General features: G+C 42.4%; 2 protein-coding genes across 2 annotated transcripts; one reads left to right on the forward strand and one right to left on the reverse strand.

Moving 5' to 3' along the window:
• Nucleotides 1-935: 935 nt before the first annotated feature.
• Nucleotides 936-7689, reverse strand: akap19 (A-kinase anchoring protein 19). The gene is made up of 2 exons (XM_031806091.1): nt 7158-7689; nt 936-4109 (listed from the first exon to the last, which is right to left on the reverse strand). Exon 2 carries the CDS (start codon nt 3922-3924, stop codon nt 3652-3654), a length of 273 nt encoding a protein of 90 aa, XP_031661951.1. The 5' UTR covers nt 3925-4109; nt 7158-7689; the 3' UTR covers nt 936-3651.
• A 1698-nt stretch (nt 7690-9387) lies between these two features.
• Nucleotides 9388-13947, forward strand: mstnb (myostatin b). Its single transcript, XM_020462114.2, has 3 exons — nt 9388-9945; nt 11022-11389; nt 12336-13947. Exons 1-3 carry the CDS (start codon nt 9573-9575, stop codon nt 12714-12716), a joined length of 1122 nt encoding a protein of 373 aa, XP_020317703.1. The 5' UTR covers nt 9388-9572; the 3' UTR covers nt 12717-13947.
• Nucleotides 13948-15451: the final 1504 nt, after the last annotated feature.

The following is a 15451-nucleotide window of genomic DNA, read 5'->3' on the forward strand; positions in this document are numbered from 1 at the left end:
TGTCAAGGCACAGATCTGGGGAAGGGTAGCAAAAAATGTCTGTAGCATTGAAGGTCCCCAAGAACACAGTGGCCTCCATAATTATTAAATGGAAGAAGTTTGGAACCACCAAGAATCTTCCTAGAGCTGGCCTGCCCGGCCAAAATGAGCAATTGGGGGAGAAGGGCGGTGACCAAGAACCCGATGGTCACTCTGACAGAGCTCCAGAGTTCCCCTGTGGAGATATGAGAACCTTCCAGAAGCACACCCATCTCTGCAGCACTCCACCGATCAGGCCTTTATGGTAGAGTGGCCAGACAAAGCCACTCCTCAGTAAAAGGCACATGTTTGCCTAAAGGCACCTAATGGACTCAGACCATGAGAAACAAGATTCTCTGGTCTGATGAAAAGCAAGATTGAACTCTTTGGCCTGAATGCCAAGCGTCACGTCTGAAGGAAACCTGGCACCATCCCTACGTTGAAGCATGGGGGTGGCAGTATCATGCTGTGGGGATGTTTTTCAGGGGCAGGGACTGGGAGACTAGTCAGAATTGAGGGAAAGATAAATGGAGCAAAGTACAGAGAAATCCTTGATGAAAACCTGCTCCAGAGCACTCAGGACCTCAGACTGGAGTGAAGGTTCTCCTTCCAACAGGACAACTACCCTAAGCACACAGCCAAGACAACGCAGGAATGGCTTCGGAACAAGTCTCTGAATGTCCTTGAGTGATTCTTGAACCAGATCGAACTCTGGAGAGAGACCTGAACATAGATGTGCATCGACGCTCCCCATCCAACCTGAGAGCTTGTGAGGATCTGCAGAGAAGAATGGGAGAAACTCCCCAAATACAGGTGTGCCAAGCTTGTAGCGTCATACCAAAGAAGACTCGAGACTAAAAACCTGTTTTTGCTTTGTCATTATGGGGTATTGTGTGTAGATTGAGAAAACATTTTTGAATCCATTTCAGAATAAGGCTGTAACGTAACAAAATGTGGAAAAGGTCTAGGTGTCGGAATACTTTCCGAATGCATTGTATACATTATATACTGTAGTACTAGTTGTCTTCTGAATAGTAAAACATTACTTTTATCAACCAATTTACTGGAGTCAAAATCAAGCTTGATGGAAATCAACTTTTGAATGTATTGTTTTTTGCAGCTTTATCTATAAGTTGTTACAACATTTAGCTGAAGCAGTGATAACAGTGATCTGTTTCTAAACCCTCCACCTCCCAGTTCTTAGATTTAGGAATTCAGTATAGGGAAATAATTGGGTCACCGCTAAATGGGCCTGCAAACTAGGTTTCGTTTGCTACTAGCAAACTCACTTAAAAAGACCTTCGCTTGAAAAACAAGAAAAAAGCAGCAATATTACGGTTTGTCCCTCTTGAGATGCCGTAGCAACAACTTAGCCAATAACACTTCCTCAAAAGAGTCTGAATTAATCAAAGATAAATCAAGAATTATTAGTAATTAATGTTGGCATTTTTGCTGAGGAGGTCTTAGTAATTTTACATCTAACTAAGATGTTTGGTGCAGTATTTCTCAAGTGAGAAAATGTGCATGAAAATTTGAAGAATCCTGTCTATAGTTCCCACTGCTACTAGGAGTAGTACTGTTGACCAATCACTGACGAAAGGGCATATACTTGGGCTACCAAACTTCAACTTGCCTCAAGAAAAATGTTTGTGTGCGCGAACAGACAACAAAAAAACCTGCCAAAACAAAGAATAACGTCACAAAATGTTGTTGCAATATACGCGCAAACTGTTTAGACTGGGAGGCATTCGACAGGCTTTTCAATTTGTTTACAGAATTTTGGGGATTGTTCAAGAGATTAATCTCTCAACCCAGATTAGTGCAAATGTCGTTATAAACAGTATTTGTTGCTTTTAACTGTAATGGAGTTTTTGGTGTAGCAGTTAAAGCACACAACCACCACATTTTTTTGCTGAGTAAACCTAATGCCCTGGCAGCTGAATTCTCACTTGAGATACACATTCCAAACTTCACCAAAACTTGATTCTCCAGTGAAATAATGTCCACTTATTAATGTACCATGTTGCCCAGCCTAGACTAATGCACCTTTTTTTAGAGCTTCTTGAGCATCGTTTGTGGTAGGGTGGGAACTGACGTGCTATGACTAAAACTCACTGATATCGCCTTCTATCAAATAAACGTCATAAGAAAGCCCGTCAAACATATTGTGCTTGTATTCGCGTTCATTAAGGACTTTGGCAGTTGTGGTCCCCTATTCCAAGCAACTCAACTCTCTGTTGTGAGTATGTGTGTCTTTGGCCTGTTATAATAGCATCGTACAATTAAGAAGCCATTTGCTCTTAATAAAAATAGCATGGCCTTTTAGAGTTGCATATTTGTGCTGTAAATTCTATGGGGCAGATGGCAGTAGTTCATCATTGGATAGAATACAGTACGTAAAAACCAGGGTGCTTGGCCCTAGACATTTTTGGCCAAAACAAAAGGTATTTGTGAACCCAGCACTCTTTTTGTGTCCAGAAGCAAAGTCCCAGTAAAAGTGTGTGAATCCGTCCTAATGTCCTGATTTACTCATGGCATGCGGGCCTAGCCAGCCCTCAGGAATGTCCTATTGTCATTGGCATTCAAATTCACAAAATGGGAGGACGCTGTAAAACATTCCTCGAGCATAATTTTGTCAAAGTGACCGTAGTCAGGTCCTCGGTTGCTGCAGCTCGTGGTCAAACATGCTTAATGGTAGGGCCGGGACGATACCCGTATCGCAATATTCTTTCCATGGCAAAAATAAAAACACAAAGCTCTTTGGTCCTTTAAAAACCTGCTGTATGTAAAATATTGTGTGCTATAGCTTGGAAAATAAATGAATGGGACAACATAATGATTGTTGTTTCCAACATTAGGGCTGAAGTTAAATTTGCTTCATGTTTTGTTTCCTTGCCCCGATACTAACAAATATCGTGATACTGGTATCGTCCCGGACCTACTTCATGGGTAGTTTGAAGAATGAGTTTCCTTTGTTGGTGGATGTGGACCACAGGCCCCCTGGGACGCCATTATCCAATAACCCTAAACTGGGAGCTTCTGTCTGGGAAGACAGATGGAGAGGGAGGTGTGTGGCTGCTGATCCCAGCAAACATTTCAAGTGAAAAACACTGGCCACTTGAGGGACAAATTAATAACTTCCTACATAGGACCTGAAATTTGGCCCCAGGATGACACGCGTCAAGCAACAACAAAAAAACTGTATAATTTTACTGAAAGGCAGAACCGGTAATTTTCAAAGCAGGATTCAATGATACTCTCCTGCTTTATTGGCTCCCAAGACGGTTTAACCAAACCCACCCCAACTCTCATCCTCTAGCTAACGATGGAGGGAAGCACATGGTCTAGATTGAATATGAGAGGAGTAGCCAAGGTCTTTGTCTGTTAGTCAAGGTCAAAATGTCACCAAATGAGTTACAACATCCAAGTATGTATTAATTAAACAGAAAAATGGCTTTGGACCATAGATTGGGATAAACATCTGTCATCTCCAGCTGGTACATGTTCGTAGTGTTTTTTGTTTCACCCGGAATCTGAGTGCTGTCTTCTGGGCATCCATTTGTCTCTCTCTCCCCAGAGGGTCAAGGTGAATCCCAGAACAGAAATGCCTCTTGCACTGCCTGCCCCCTCCCCTCATGGCACGTCACACTCGATGTAGGGGATGTCACTGTAGCGGCTGTCCACCTCCAGCCACTGCTGCACTGCCCGGGCCACAATCTCCTCCGACAGCCGCTGGGCGTACTCCAGCAGGATGGGGTCCACCCGGGCAGAGTCTTTCCCCGACCCCGTTTCAGAGTGGACCAGCAGCGCATTCTCGCCCCATTGCTTCCCAAGCTTGCCGTCCACCTTCTCCACCGAGTTGGCGTACTGGGTCGGATCGCTCTTCTTGGATTTGACGCATCCCATGATAGAAATAATGTAGCATTGATTTCAGGGAGCTGGTGAAGCAGGAGTGTGTCTGAGAGGAGCTTAGGCTCTGGTCGAGAAGTGACGGCTAGGAAGCCGATTCTTGTCTGGACAGAGCTTCGCTGGAATAGTCCAGACGGTCAGCCATGCTCCTGTACCTCCCCTACACAGATCTTTCCCATGTGCTGTAGGGGGAGAAAATAGGGAGAGGATTTCAGTGTTTTATTTTCCATCAGAGGCAGCCTAAAAATACCAGATGGCAAAGGAAAGGATTGAGAGGCCTACTATTTTCACAGTGACTTAGCATTTTCCCCTCTGTTACCACCTATGCAGCAGTAGCTACACACCACGTCATTTCAACATGGACCTTTTGGGTCATATTTGGTTGAGACGTTGATCAATGAGAGATTTCAACCTTTTATTCACCCACTCAAAAAAGGACAGCCAGAAGTTTGTTGAATTCCCAATGTGTTATCACTACGCTTTCAACCATCTAAAGCACAACCAAATTCCAATGGAAAAACCATGTCTGATTTTTGGTTAAGTCATCTGAATGTGTTATCACTGCGCTTTCAGCCATTAATCTAATAGCACAACCAAATGACCTGGATTGCAGTTGAGATTAGACTTCATTAAAAGTACATAGTGCAAGTGATCAATGCTGTTCAAGATTCTGCCACAGATTATTACAGCAATTGTGAAGATTTCCACAGGCGTGCGACCTTTACATGCTATGTTGAACATGCACGCTTTCTATGATTACATAAAAATACATTTATGGTTAGAAAACCTGCATGTGGCCATGGATGTGTTACTCATTTTAAGATTGAATAGATACTGTTACATTAGTTTCTAAGATTGCCTTAACTTTTGGCTATTTACTGTACTACAAAAGTCATTGAATTGTGTTTGGTTGATAATGCAACCAAATATCAACATTTAAACGAGATGCATCTAATGCTTCAATAGCTTCATCTGAGCCACTGGGTTAATCACATTCTTTAACTTTTCTTTTTGGTTTACTTGGAGACGTGAATCGAATATATAATTTGTTAACTTGTCAAAGTTATAAGGCTATTTTATTGTATTTCAAAAGTAATATTGAATTGTGTATCAACATTTGAAGGAAATATATTTTTGTTCTGTATAGCTTGTAGAGAAACTGGAATTAAAGCCCGATGAAGTTAATGGCACAAAAGATACAAACGCAAGATGTAAAGTGTTTCATGAGCTGAAATAAAAGCACACTGACTGCAGGAATGTCCACCAAGGCTGTTGCCAGAGAATGTAATGTTCATTTCTCTACCATAAGCCGTTCTTTTAGAGAATTTGGCAGTACATCCAACCGGCCTCACAACCGCAGACCACGTGTAACCATGCCAGCCCAGGACCTCTATATCCACCACTGGCACGCTGGAGAAGTGTGTTCTTCACAGATGAATCCTGGTTTCAACTGCACTGGGCAGATGGCAGACAGCATAGTGTGTATGGCGTTGTATGAGCTAGCAGTTTGTTGATGTCAACGTTGTGAACAGAGTGCCCCATGGTGGGGTTATGGGATGGGCAGGCATAAGCTACAGACAACGAACACAATTGCATTTAATCGATGGCAATTTGAATGCACAGAGATACCGTGACGAGATCCTGAGGCCCATTGTCGTGCCATTCATCTGGCGCCATCACCCCATGCATGGTCCCAAGTCGCAAGGATCTACACAATTCATGGAAGCTGAAAATGTCCCAGTTCTTCCATGCCCTGCATATTCACCAGACACGTCACCCATTGAGCGTGTTTGGGATGCTCTAGATCGACGAGTACAACCGCGTGTTCCAGTTCACGCCAATATCCAGCAACTTTCGCACAGGCATCGAAGAGGAGTGGGACAACATTCCACAAACCACAAGCAATAGCCTGAATAACTATGCGAAGGAGATGTGTAGCGCTGCATGAGGCAAATGGTGGTCACACTAGATAGTGACTGGTTTTCTGATACACAACCCCTACCTTTTTTTTAAGGTATCTGTCACTAGCATATCTGTATTACCAGTCATGTGAAATCCATAGATTAGGGCCTAATGAATTCATTTCAATTGACTGATTTCCTTTATATCAACTGTAACTCAGTAAAATCTTTGAAATTGTATGTTGCGTTTATATTTTTGTTCTGTGTAGATATAGAGCATTTTCCAAATTACTTATCATTTTTTTCACTTTGAAAATGTGGATTAGGTTGTATTTAATTATAAGGCAGCAAAATGTGAAAACTGCATGGGGTGTGTAGACTTTGACTAGGCATTGTGTAAATAGACTGTGTGGCTCTAGGTTGAATGCACAAAGGACTGATGTTATTTGCTGTAGTCCACATCTCCATCTGTCCTGTGCGTGTGTGTGCTGCCTGATCCAGATTCAAGGTGGCATGTGATTATTTCTCTGACAGAGCAGCACACTATTATATCATCCCTTCATCTCTCACATACAATTAGATTTTTACAGATGCTGCAAAATGCTAGCATTGTAGCTTATGCTTTTTGACAGTGGCTTCCCGCTTATATAAGTACCGTGCTGATTCCCGAAACTTCAATCAGATTTTTATGACACATCTTTTCATATTTTAAGACAAAGTGGGGAAGGGTGATGTCTGTTACCTTATGTCAAGCATGTCGCTCTAGCCCAGGTAACCTATAAGGAACGTGGCAATGTAGCATTTCGCTCAAGCATGGAACGTGGCAAGCCAGGTATCATGGGACGCGACCCTATAACCCTCCCCAGCGGATTTAGAAGCCGGGGGGCTATTACAACCAACACATATAACAATTCTACTTTACATTTTGTTATTATATTTTACATTTGGAAATAACCTGATTATGTGTAATATAGTCGTATAGGTTATTCTTTGAGAAAAAGTTATTCTAAATAAAAAATGTGTCCATTTAATTTCCGTCCTTGGGAATGTGAGGGTGAAGTTGGCCATACCAGGGTCGCTTAACCCCCATTCTCCTATAACCAACCTTTCTTGAATTAGTAAAGGCATATATGAAATAATCTCACTATTGAAATGTGAACATAAAAGGTCAAGGAGAAATGCTAACCGGGATGGGGAAATAGAGGGCGAAATAGTTGTCACCCTTGGAAATAGGATTCTGAAAAATCCCTACTCGTGAGCGCATTTCTGCAGCATTATTTAGAGGTAGCCTACATATCATAAAATATCGTTGATGCCTGGGATACGTACCTTCAAGAGGGCTCTTGGAAAAGTAGGACTGGGTGAGTTTACCCCCATGAATATCAAATTTACCCAGGGGGAAATCACATCCTCGTTTTCTCTTTAACGACACTTTCCCCTACGGTTGATTTCAATAAAGAAGTGTCATACATCCACACGGATTGTGAACCGAAATATGTGTGCCGCCTCTCCTTTCTATTCAATCTCCTTATCGCCTTCAAACCGCTGCATATGCGTCCAATGATTTGAACTTGAAGCTTGGAAGGCAGCGATAGCATTGGTCGGTTTCTCTCTCTGCACGAAATGTGCACTACGTTACTAAACTGGGCATCCAATGTTGCACCATACCACATTGTGCAGTAATTTAACTAAATGCTAAATCGATTTAAGGTCTTAAAGCCATGAATAGTCATACCTGGATGACTACACCTTCTTGCCATCATTCTACTCGAGATTGTCCATAGGTTATCGTTGAAATTGTTGCCGGTTTGACTACACTTTCTAATGGCGGCTGTAGCTTGTAGGACGTAATTATATTTTTAATACACACTCAACAGCAATTAGTAGCTGTGTCGACTATGTCGTGGAGGTAAATTGTGGGCATACAATCAGGATACTGATCAGGATACTGATACAATATCACCCTCTTGTGGCATGCTTGACTTCTCAATGATTTATTACAATGTTTAAAGTAAGGAATATATTCAGTTGTTGCTATAAACTAATGCCATAGATTATAATCCTGTCTCCCAGGCCTTTGCTGGAAGTGTACCCCCGTGCAGCTTCCCTGTGTCTAAATTTTAGGCTACTACTGAGTCTGCCAAGGGGTCTGGACCATTATGGCACAGGAGGTACGGTAGTGTGCTTTCGCTTAAGCCGCAGAGGTTTTATGAGTATTGATAGCAAGCTATATGTGCTCGGATATATTTCAAACCAATTGTTGTCATTTAAAAAATATATATATATATGACGAGTTCGTTCTTGGCGAATGCGTAAATCTGTAAAACTCATTGGAGGAGTGTGCGTAAAACTGTATAGTCCATAAGTGTACATTAGTTAAAGTCGTTTAGTATGTTTTCTTTCACATAAGGGATATAGTCTCAAATGCCATAATGATAATAGGCTATAAACCATTGACATGACTCGTGACCAAGTCATTGTGTCATGCCATCCATATTGCTGCGTAAAATGTACATGTAGACGATTTGATTGACTTTCATTAGAAACTATATGTTACTTTTCATCTGTAAATGAAAATAATATTTCATAACCTGTGTGTAATGTTGCAACTGTAGTTGTCGATAAGCCGCACGATGGCACTAAACGTCTAGACAAAAAAGCTTTCGCAAATCAGACACCCCAAGGCAACAATAACCAGTAGCCTATAGTTTAGTACAGTATAGTAGGCCTACATTACAGCCCATTTCGCTATATATTTGGAATGGTATCTAGCAATGGTATCTATCCTATAGCCTATTGATTAATACATTTTGCCGTTGGAAAGTAGGTTTGGAGACATGTAGGTCTACTCCATGTAGCCTATAGGTCTACATAGACTAAATATTGGTTCCTGTCATATTTGTAAATAATTGACCTTACATTTTCAAGAGAGATTCAGAAAGATAGGCAAGCTGATCATATAACTAACTGATCGTAAAGAAGTGGTCATAACTCAGATTAATTTGATCCCTGTAGCTTTGATGGGATGCAGGGGCGGACTGACCATCTGGCATTCCTGGCAAATGTCAGAAGGGTTGGTAAATTCTTTGCCTAGAGGGCCTGTCTAACTTCTTTTTTTTAAAGTTTTTTTGCGCAAAATGATAATTATCTGGCTAATAATGGTGGCCTCAATGAATAAAATGGGCTGGTGTGGGGGCCATGAGGATTTTTTTTTTGTTGTGGGTGCCTCAAGGGGGAAAATGTGCCATTGTGTTATAAATGCCAGAACCGATTTCTGGTTCCAGTCCACCCCTGGTGTGATGGGATAGGCTGAATAAAACAGGTTTCTCAGTGGCATTCAGATGTTGACAGGCTGTGGCTGACTTAAGTTCATGCAATAAATCAATAACCATATCCGAAATGTTTATTTGACCATTTGCAGTACTGTCTTGTCTGATTGATAGTGTAGTTGTCTCAAAACTATTCCAAACCTTGCCATTGCGTACCTCTTTAAGGTTTGAAAGAAAAATACAGTTCATGTCTGTCTGTTAAATTCATTGTTGCCAGCCCAACCAATCATAGATTTTGACGACACAAAAGAGAGGCCAAAGTTGCAATATAAAAAGGGCTGCCGAATTAAAGTATGACACCTATCAGTGTAGAGCCTGATTTCAAACAGAGGCAACTCTGTAGTCCGCCTTCACATATGCCAATACATATTACATTTGGGATTCAATTTTTATAGCAAACTCCGCACCTTAGATAATGCATCTGACGCAGGTTCTGATTTATCTCAGTTTCATGGTTGCTTTCGGTCCAGTGGGTCTTGGTGATCAAACCGCGCACCACCAGCCCCCTGCCACGGATGACGGCGAGCAGTGCTCAACATGCGAGGTCCGACAGCAGATCAAAAACATGAGATTACACGCCATCAAGTCCCAAATTCTTAGCAAACTGCGACTCAAGCAAGCTCCCAATATCAGCAGAGATGTTGTCAAGCAGCTCCTGCCTAAGGCACCACCTTTGCAGCAACTTCTTGACCAGTACGATGTTCTTGGAGATGACAATAAGGATGGAGTTATGGAAGAAGATGATGAACATGCCATCACAGAAACAATCATGACAATGGCCACTGAACGTAAGTTTGACAGACTATTATTCAATGTAACTATACAGTGAGTGTACAAAACGTTAGGACAACCTGTTTTTTCCATGACATAGACTGACCAGGTGAATCCAGGTGAAAGCTATGATCCCTTATTGATGTCACTTGTTGAATCAACTTCAACCCGTGTAGATGAAGGGGAGGAGACAGATTAAATAATGATTTTTAAGCCTTGAGACAATTGAGACATGGATTGCGTATGTGTGCCTTTCAGAGGGTGAGTGGGAAAGACAAAATACGTAAGTGCCTTTGAACGTGGTATGGTAGTAGGTGCCAGGCGCACCGGTTTGAATGTACGCTGCTGGGTTTTCACGCTCAACAGTTTCCCATGTGTACAAGAATGGTCGATCACCCAAAGGACACCCAGCCAACTTGACACAACTGTGGGAAGCATTGGAGTCAACATGGGTCAGTATCACTTTGGGACGCTTTCGACACCTTGTAGTGTCCATGCCCCGACGAATTGAGGCTGTTCTCAATATTATGAAGGTGTTCCTAAAGTTCTGTACACTCAGTGTTTAATAACGCTAAAAAGGCACCAGACCGCAGCTGTTTTACGCATTGGGCACAGAGCGCACTTGCATATCTGATCCCGTAATTACTTGCACCACTATGTTGAGAGTAGGTTGGAATTTCATACGAATGATGAATTCGTATTGATCTGTAATTTCATGTTAAATTGAAACCACTAAAGAATTTTACGCAGTAAATTTACGAACAATACGCACGAGCCAAGTTCCATCGTATAATGTGCCAGTGTCACTCTGGTGTTGAGTGTGGCAGTTCTAAAACTAGATAGGGTAGGCTATATTGGAGGATACCCTGGAGATGACACATGGTTGTGTTTTATAGTTTATCAATACTTGTCATGACATTGTAACTTTAAATATATATTTTGAAATTGGTTTACCAAGGGGGTTCTTTTGTGTTTTGTGTTAAATACAACTGTTTTTTGCAGTCATTTAATTTAGTTTATAAATCAAATTGTATTGTGGAATTAGTGATGACATTTCCATATGGTAATTCATGTTCTAATTTCTCTCCTCCAGCCGAATCCATCGTCCAAGTCGATCGGAAACCCAAGTGTTGCTTATTCTCCTTCAGTTCGAAGATTCAGGTGAACCGCATAGTTCATGCGCAGTTATGGGTGCACCTTTTGCCAGCTGACGAAGTCACCACCGTGTTTCTGCAAATCTCCCGCCTGATGCCTGTCACGGACGGGGGCAGGCACATAGGTATCCGGTCTCTAAAGATCGACGTGAATGCAGGAGTCAGCTCTTGGCAAAGTATCGACGTGAAACAAGTGCTGTCCGTATGGCTGCGGCAGCCGGAGACGAATTGGGGGATCGAGATTAATGCGTTCGACTCGAAGGGAAATGATCTGGCCGTTACCTCAGCAGAAGCGGGAGAAGGACTGGTGAGTTTAGCTTGATCTCCCATCGAAGCAATTTACAAATAGTTTTGTAATTTATCCCCGTGGGATCTATGTGAAATAATCCATAACCCATGTATTAATGCGTAATGATGCAATATCAACACGTACCACCCTTGTCAAGAGTGCAAATACATTTTTTGTGTCAAATTGTGTGGCAAGACTCATTTGGCTTCAAATACCAGTTGTTGATCAGAGGGGTCTTGGCATCCTAAGACTTGCTCTCATGTGCTTTTATGTTTAGCTAACAATCACATTTTCAAAGTACTTTAGAATCTTTAGTATTAACACACAGACCTCATTAAAGGAGTATATCTATGACAGAATAGTTTCCCTGGCCACCAATAATATCATGTTCTATCACCTGATTACATAAAAGTTCACATTATTTACATGGCCAGAAATTCCTGAAGTCCTCTGTGTGACTGTGCTAATCAGAGTAATTGCCTACAGCCTCTCTCTCTCACACACGCACACACACACACTTTGTTCTTCTATCCTCATGGGGAACTACAATTGTTTTCCATTCAAAATTCGATTTTCCCTAAACCTTAACCCTAACCTGTAACCCAAACCCTAAATCCTTACCCTATTTGTCACTCTAGCCCCTAAACCTAACCCCTAAGCTTAAAATAGCCTATGTCCTCATGACGAGGGAGAACTTTCCTTGTTTTACTATCCCTATGGGGACTTTTGAGGATTTTAGGTCCCCACAAGGATATAAGTACACACACACACACACACACATTTTCAGTGGCTCAAAGTATCACAACACCAGGTTTGAAAACTTGATCAGCAATTTTTATTTTTTATTTTTTACCTTTATTAATAAAGCAATGTTTTATTGGAGAGGCAAAATCAAATATGTTTCCCAATGTATCAAGCAATGCCTGTTTCTGGTTTTCAACCATTCCGTATTGTGCCTTTACAGCAACCCTTCATGGAGGTGACGATTTCAGAGGGCCCAAAGCGCTTCAGGAGAGACTCGGGCCTGGACTGTGACGAGAACTCCCCCGAGTCCCGCTGTTGCCGCTACCCGCTCACGGTAGACTTTGAAGACTTTGGCTGGGACTGGATTATTGCCCCCAAGCGCTACAAGGCCAACTACTGCTCTGGTGAGTGCGAGTACATGCACCTGCAGAAGTACCCCCACACCCACCTGGTGAACAAGGCTAACCCTCGCGGCACTGCCGGGCCCTGTTGCACCCCCACCAAGATGTCCCCCATCAACATGCTCTACTTCAACCGCAAAGAGCAGATCATCTACGGCAAGATCCCCTCCATGGTGGTGGACCGATGCGGCTGCTCGTGAGCGAGAGCTCTGCCGGTGAGGGGGAGGGGCTCAGCCAGGGTCTCCCCCCTGGACTTTGGGACAGATCCATCCACCACTACCAGTGCTTTCTGCAGAACACGGTGCAATAGAGCCAGAATAGCGGCTAAAAAAATGCCCGTCCATTCGCTGAGCAGCGCTTCCACCACGGACATGTCTCGTTCATTTTTTTTTTTTCCATTTTTTTTTCTTCCCTCCTCCAATCACAGCCACAATGGCCTAAAACCACATGGATGTAGGAACACAACGCCTGTTGGACTTGGGAGTGGACGTAGTAGCCTAAAGTACACCACATGTTCCCACAAAACTGTTAAATGTTACACGCTCTGTCCAGTTATTCAAACATACAGATATGGATGGACACACATACACCAGACCTGGGTTCAAATAGTATTCGTTTTCTTTCAAATACTTTGACTGTTTGATGGAGACAGGTGAGGTTTGCACTTTGGGGAATAATCCATTGATTCCATTGCACCAGGCAAGCACAGCTTAAGTACTGGAAAGAAAACAAATCATATTTCAACCCAGGTCAGAAACATAGGTGCACACACACACACACAGACTCATTTCCCGCCCAAGATTTTACAGCTACGCTTACCTATCGGTGTGATAATCATATAAGCAATGTTTGAGAGTGAAACCGGGAATCCTCAACGACTTTTGAAAGGGCTTGGAAAACTATAGCTGAGGTCTCAGTCTGAACTGGCCTTCATGCATAATGCCATAAACACCATGCACACACACAGCAACAGTGCATTCTTATTCAACTTTTAATCATAGCTTTACCACCATTCAACTGCCTGAACTGCCCTACTCACTTGAATTATTCTTATTGTAAAATCAACATTACTGGACAGGAGGACTTGAACCGGAGGCACAATGAATGCAGTCTACACATTGAGATGTGTTTAAGACAGATAAATATATTTTGAAAAGTATGAATGTTAAAACCACGTTTAAACTCTGTCTTACAAATAACACAGTTTGCACTATGGCAAACCAATAGAAAGAATTGGTTGCTACAAAAGTTGTAAAAACTGATTTTGATATGTTTGCTAATTTGTATTGTATACATATGCCATTGTTTCCATTAGCAGTTGCCTTTCTAAACCACTGTTAGTAAATGTATAAGACCACAAACTAGCAAGAAAACAGTACAAATGCGACTATATACCTGTTAATCAAATAAAGGTGCTTGCTTTTATGTTAAGTTCAGTTATTTCATCCAATAGCTTAGTAATGGTATTTTACTGCCCTAGGAATACTAGAGGCTGTGCATGTATTCTAGACAAGGGGCGATGTGCTCACTCAGCAATGAGTTCTGAATGACACAAGTGCCATGTGGAATCATATAAAGGTCATTTCTAACATTCCTGTTCATGTGCATTTGGTCACAAGCCTCAGTCATGTAAACTGAATCATAAGAGGAAGGTTCTTGTGATAAACACATGAAGACTAATGCATCCCTAAGGTTCCAATTCACATAAAATGAAATGTGAATTATAGACCGCAATACAGTTCATTCTGTTCCCCTGAACAGGGCTCAAACTCAAAATACTTTGCACAACACAACTTATAGCCAACAGAGCAAGAGACATGTCTGTCATCCCATGAGCGACAATTGGCTTCAGATCTCAAGGAAGGTGATGTCAGCGATGTCATCAAGCCAACATGCTACCTGAACTTCTCATCCACTACACAGGCAATTCAGCCAAATAGCACAAGACCCAAAACCCTCCCATCCATGGTCACAGAAAGTGTGTCCAGGCTAAGGAACAGCATGGATCCTACCATACCCCATTAAAACGATTGGACCAACATGGTGCCTTTCAGCTGACCAATCACACGGACCCAGCCAGCGGTGGTGCTACCATTTTCGTTTCATCACCAAAACAACATGCAGTGATCAGAGTAGTCTGGACAACATGCCTCATTCACTTGAGTTTATCCACCCTTATTCTTTCAACATATGTCTTCTACTGATGGATACGCCACAGGAAGTGTGTGAGTTTGTGCATGCACCCATGCATGGATGTACAGAAAAGTAATAAGATCAACATTCACTGATAACATTATATCATACGTATTGTGGACATCATTCATGCCAACTTTCTTTCAATCTGCTTTTCCGGCTAGGGGTCTAGCAGTCAGTCAGGGCTGTAGAAGGCATTGCAGTCTAATGAGAGAGGAAGTGAACTCTGTTGCGTTCGGACAGCATGACTTATTGAACTGATAGCTTCATGAGGCTTCACTTCCGCCCGGTAGAGGGCGAACTGAGCATTGGCCCAGAGTGACATCCTTTCTTGCTGTGAGCTGGAGGCCTGCCATGACAGTCAGGTGGTTCTCTAGTACAGGGTTTCCCAAACTCGGTCCTGGGGCCCCACCAAGTGCATGTTTTTTCTTCTTCTCCCTAGCACTACACAGCTGATTAAATTATTAAATCTTGATGAGGAGTTGGTTATTTGAATCAGCTGTCATCCCATGAGCGACAATTGGCTTGAGATCTCAAGGAAGGTGACGTCAGCGATGTCATCAAGCCAACATGCTACCTGAATTTCTCATCCACTACACAGGCAATTCACAGGCTAGGGCAAAAAAAAAACACAACAAAATGGGCACCAGGGGGGGTCCCATGACGGTTTGGGAAACCCTGAAGTCTAGCAGACAGGTGCAGTAGATTCACAGAACAGCTTTCCTTCAGAGTATTCTTTTCC

The sequence above is a fragment of the Oncorhynchus kisutch genome, linkage group LG26 (assembly GCF_002021735.2).
Source record: "Oncorhynchus kisutch isolate 150728-3 linkage group LG26, Okis_V2, whole genome shotgun sequence".
Classification (NCBI taxonomy): domain Eukaryota; kingdom Metazoa; phylum Chordata; class Actinopteri; order Salmoniformes; family Salmonidae; genus Oncorhynchus; species Oncorhynchus kisutch.

Coding starts and splice junctions, on each gene's coding strand:
- akap19 (XM_031806091.1), bottom strand. CDS start 3,924: ATGGGATGCGTCAAATCCAAGAAGAGCGATCCGACCCAGTACGCCAAC.
- mstnb (XM_020462114.2), top strand. CDS start 9,573: ATGCATCTGACGCAGGTTCTGATTTATCTCAGTTTCATGGTTGCTTTC. Junction 9,946..11,021: donor CATGACAATGGCCACTGAAC/GTAAGTTTGACA, acceptor TCTCTCCTCCAG/CCGAATCCATCGTCCAAGTC. Junction 11,390..12,335: donor CAGAAGCGGGAGAAGGACTG/GTGAGTTTAGCT, acceptor GTGCCTTTACAG/CAACCCTTCATGGAGGTGAC.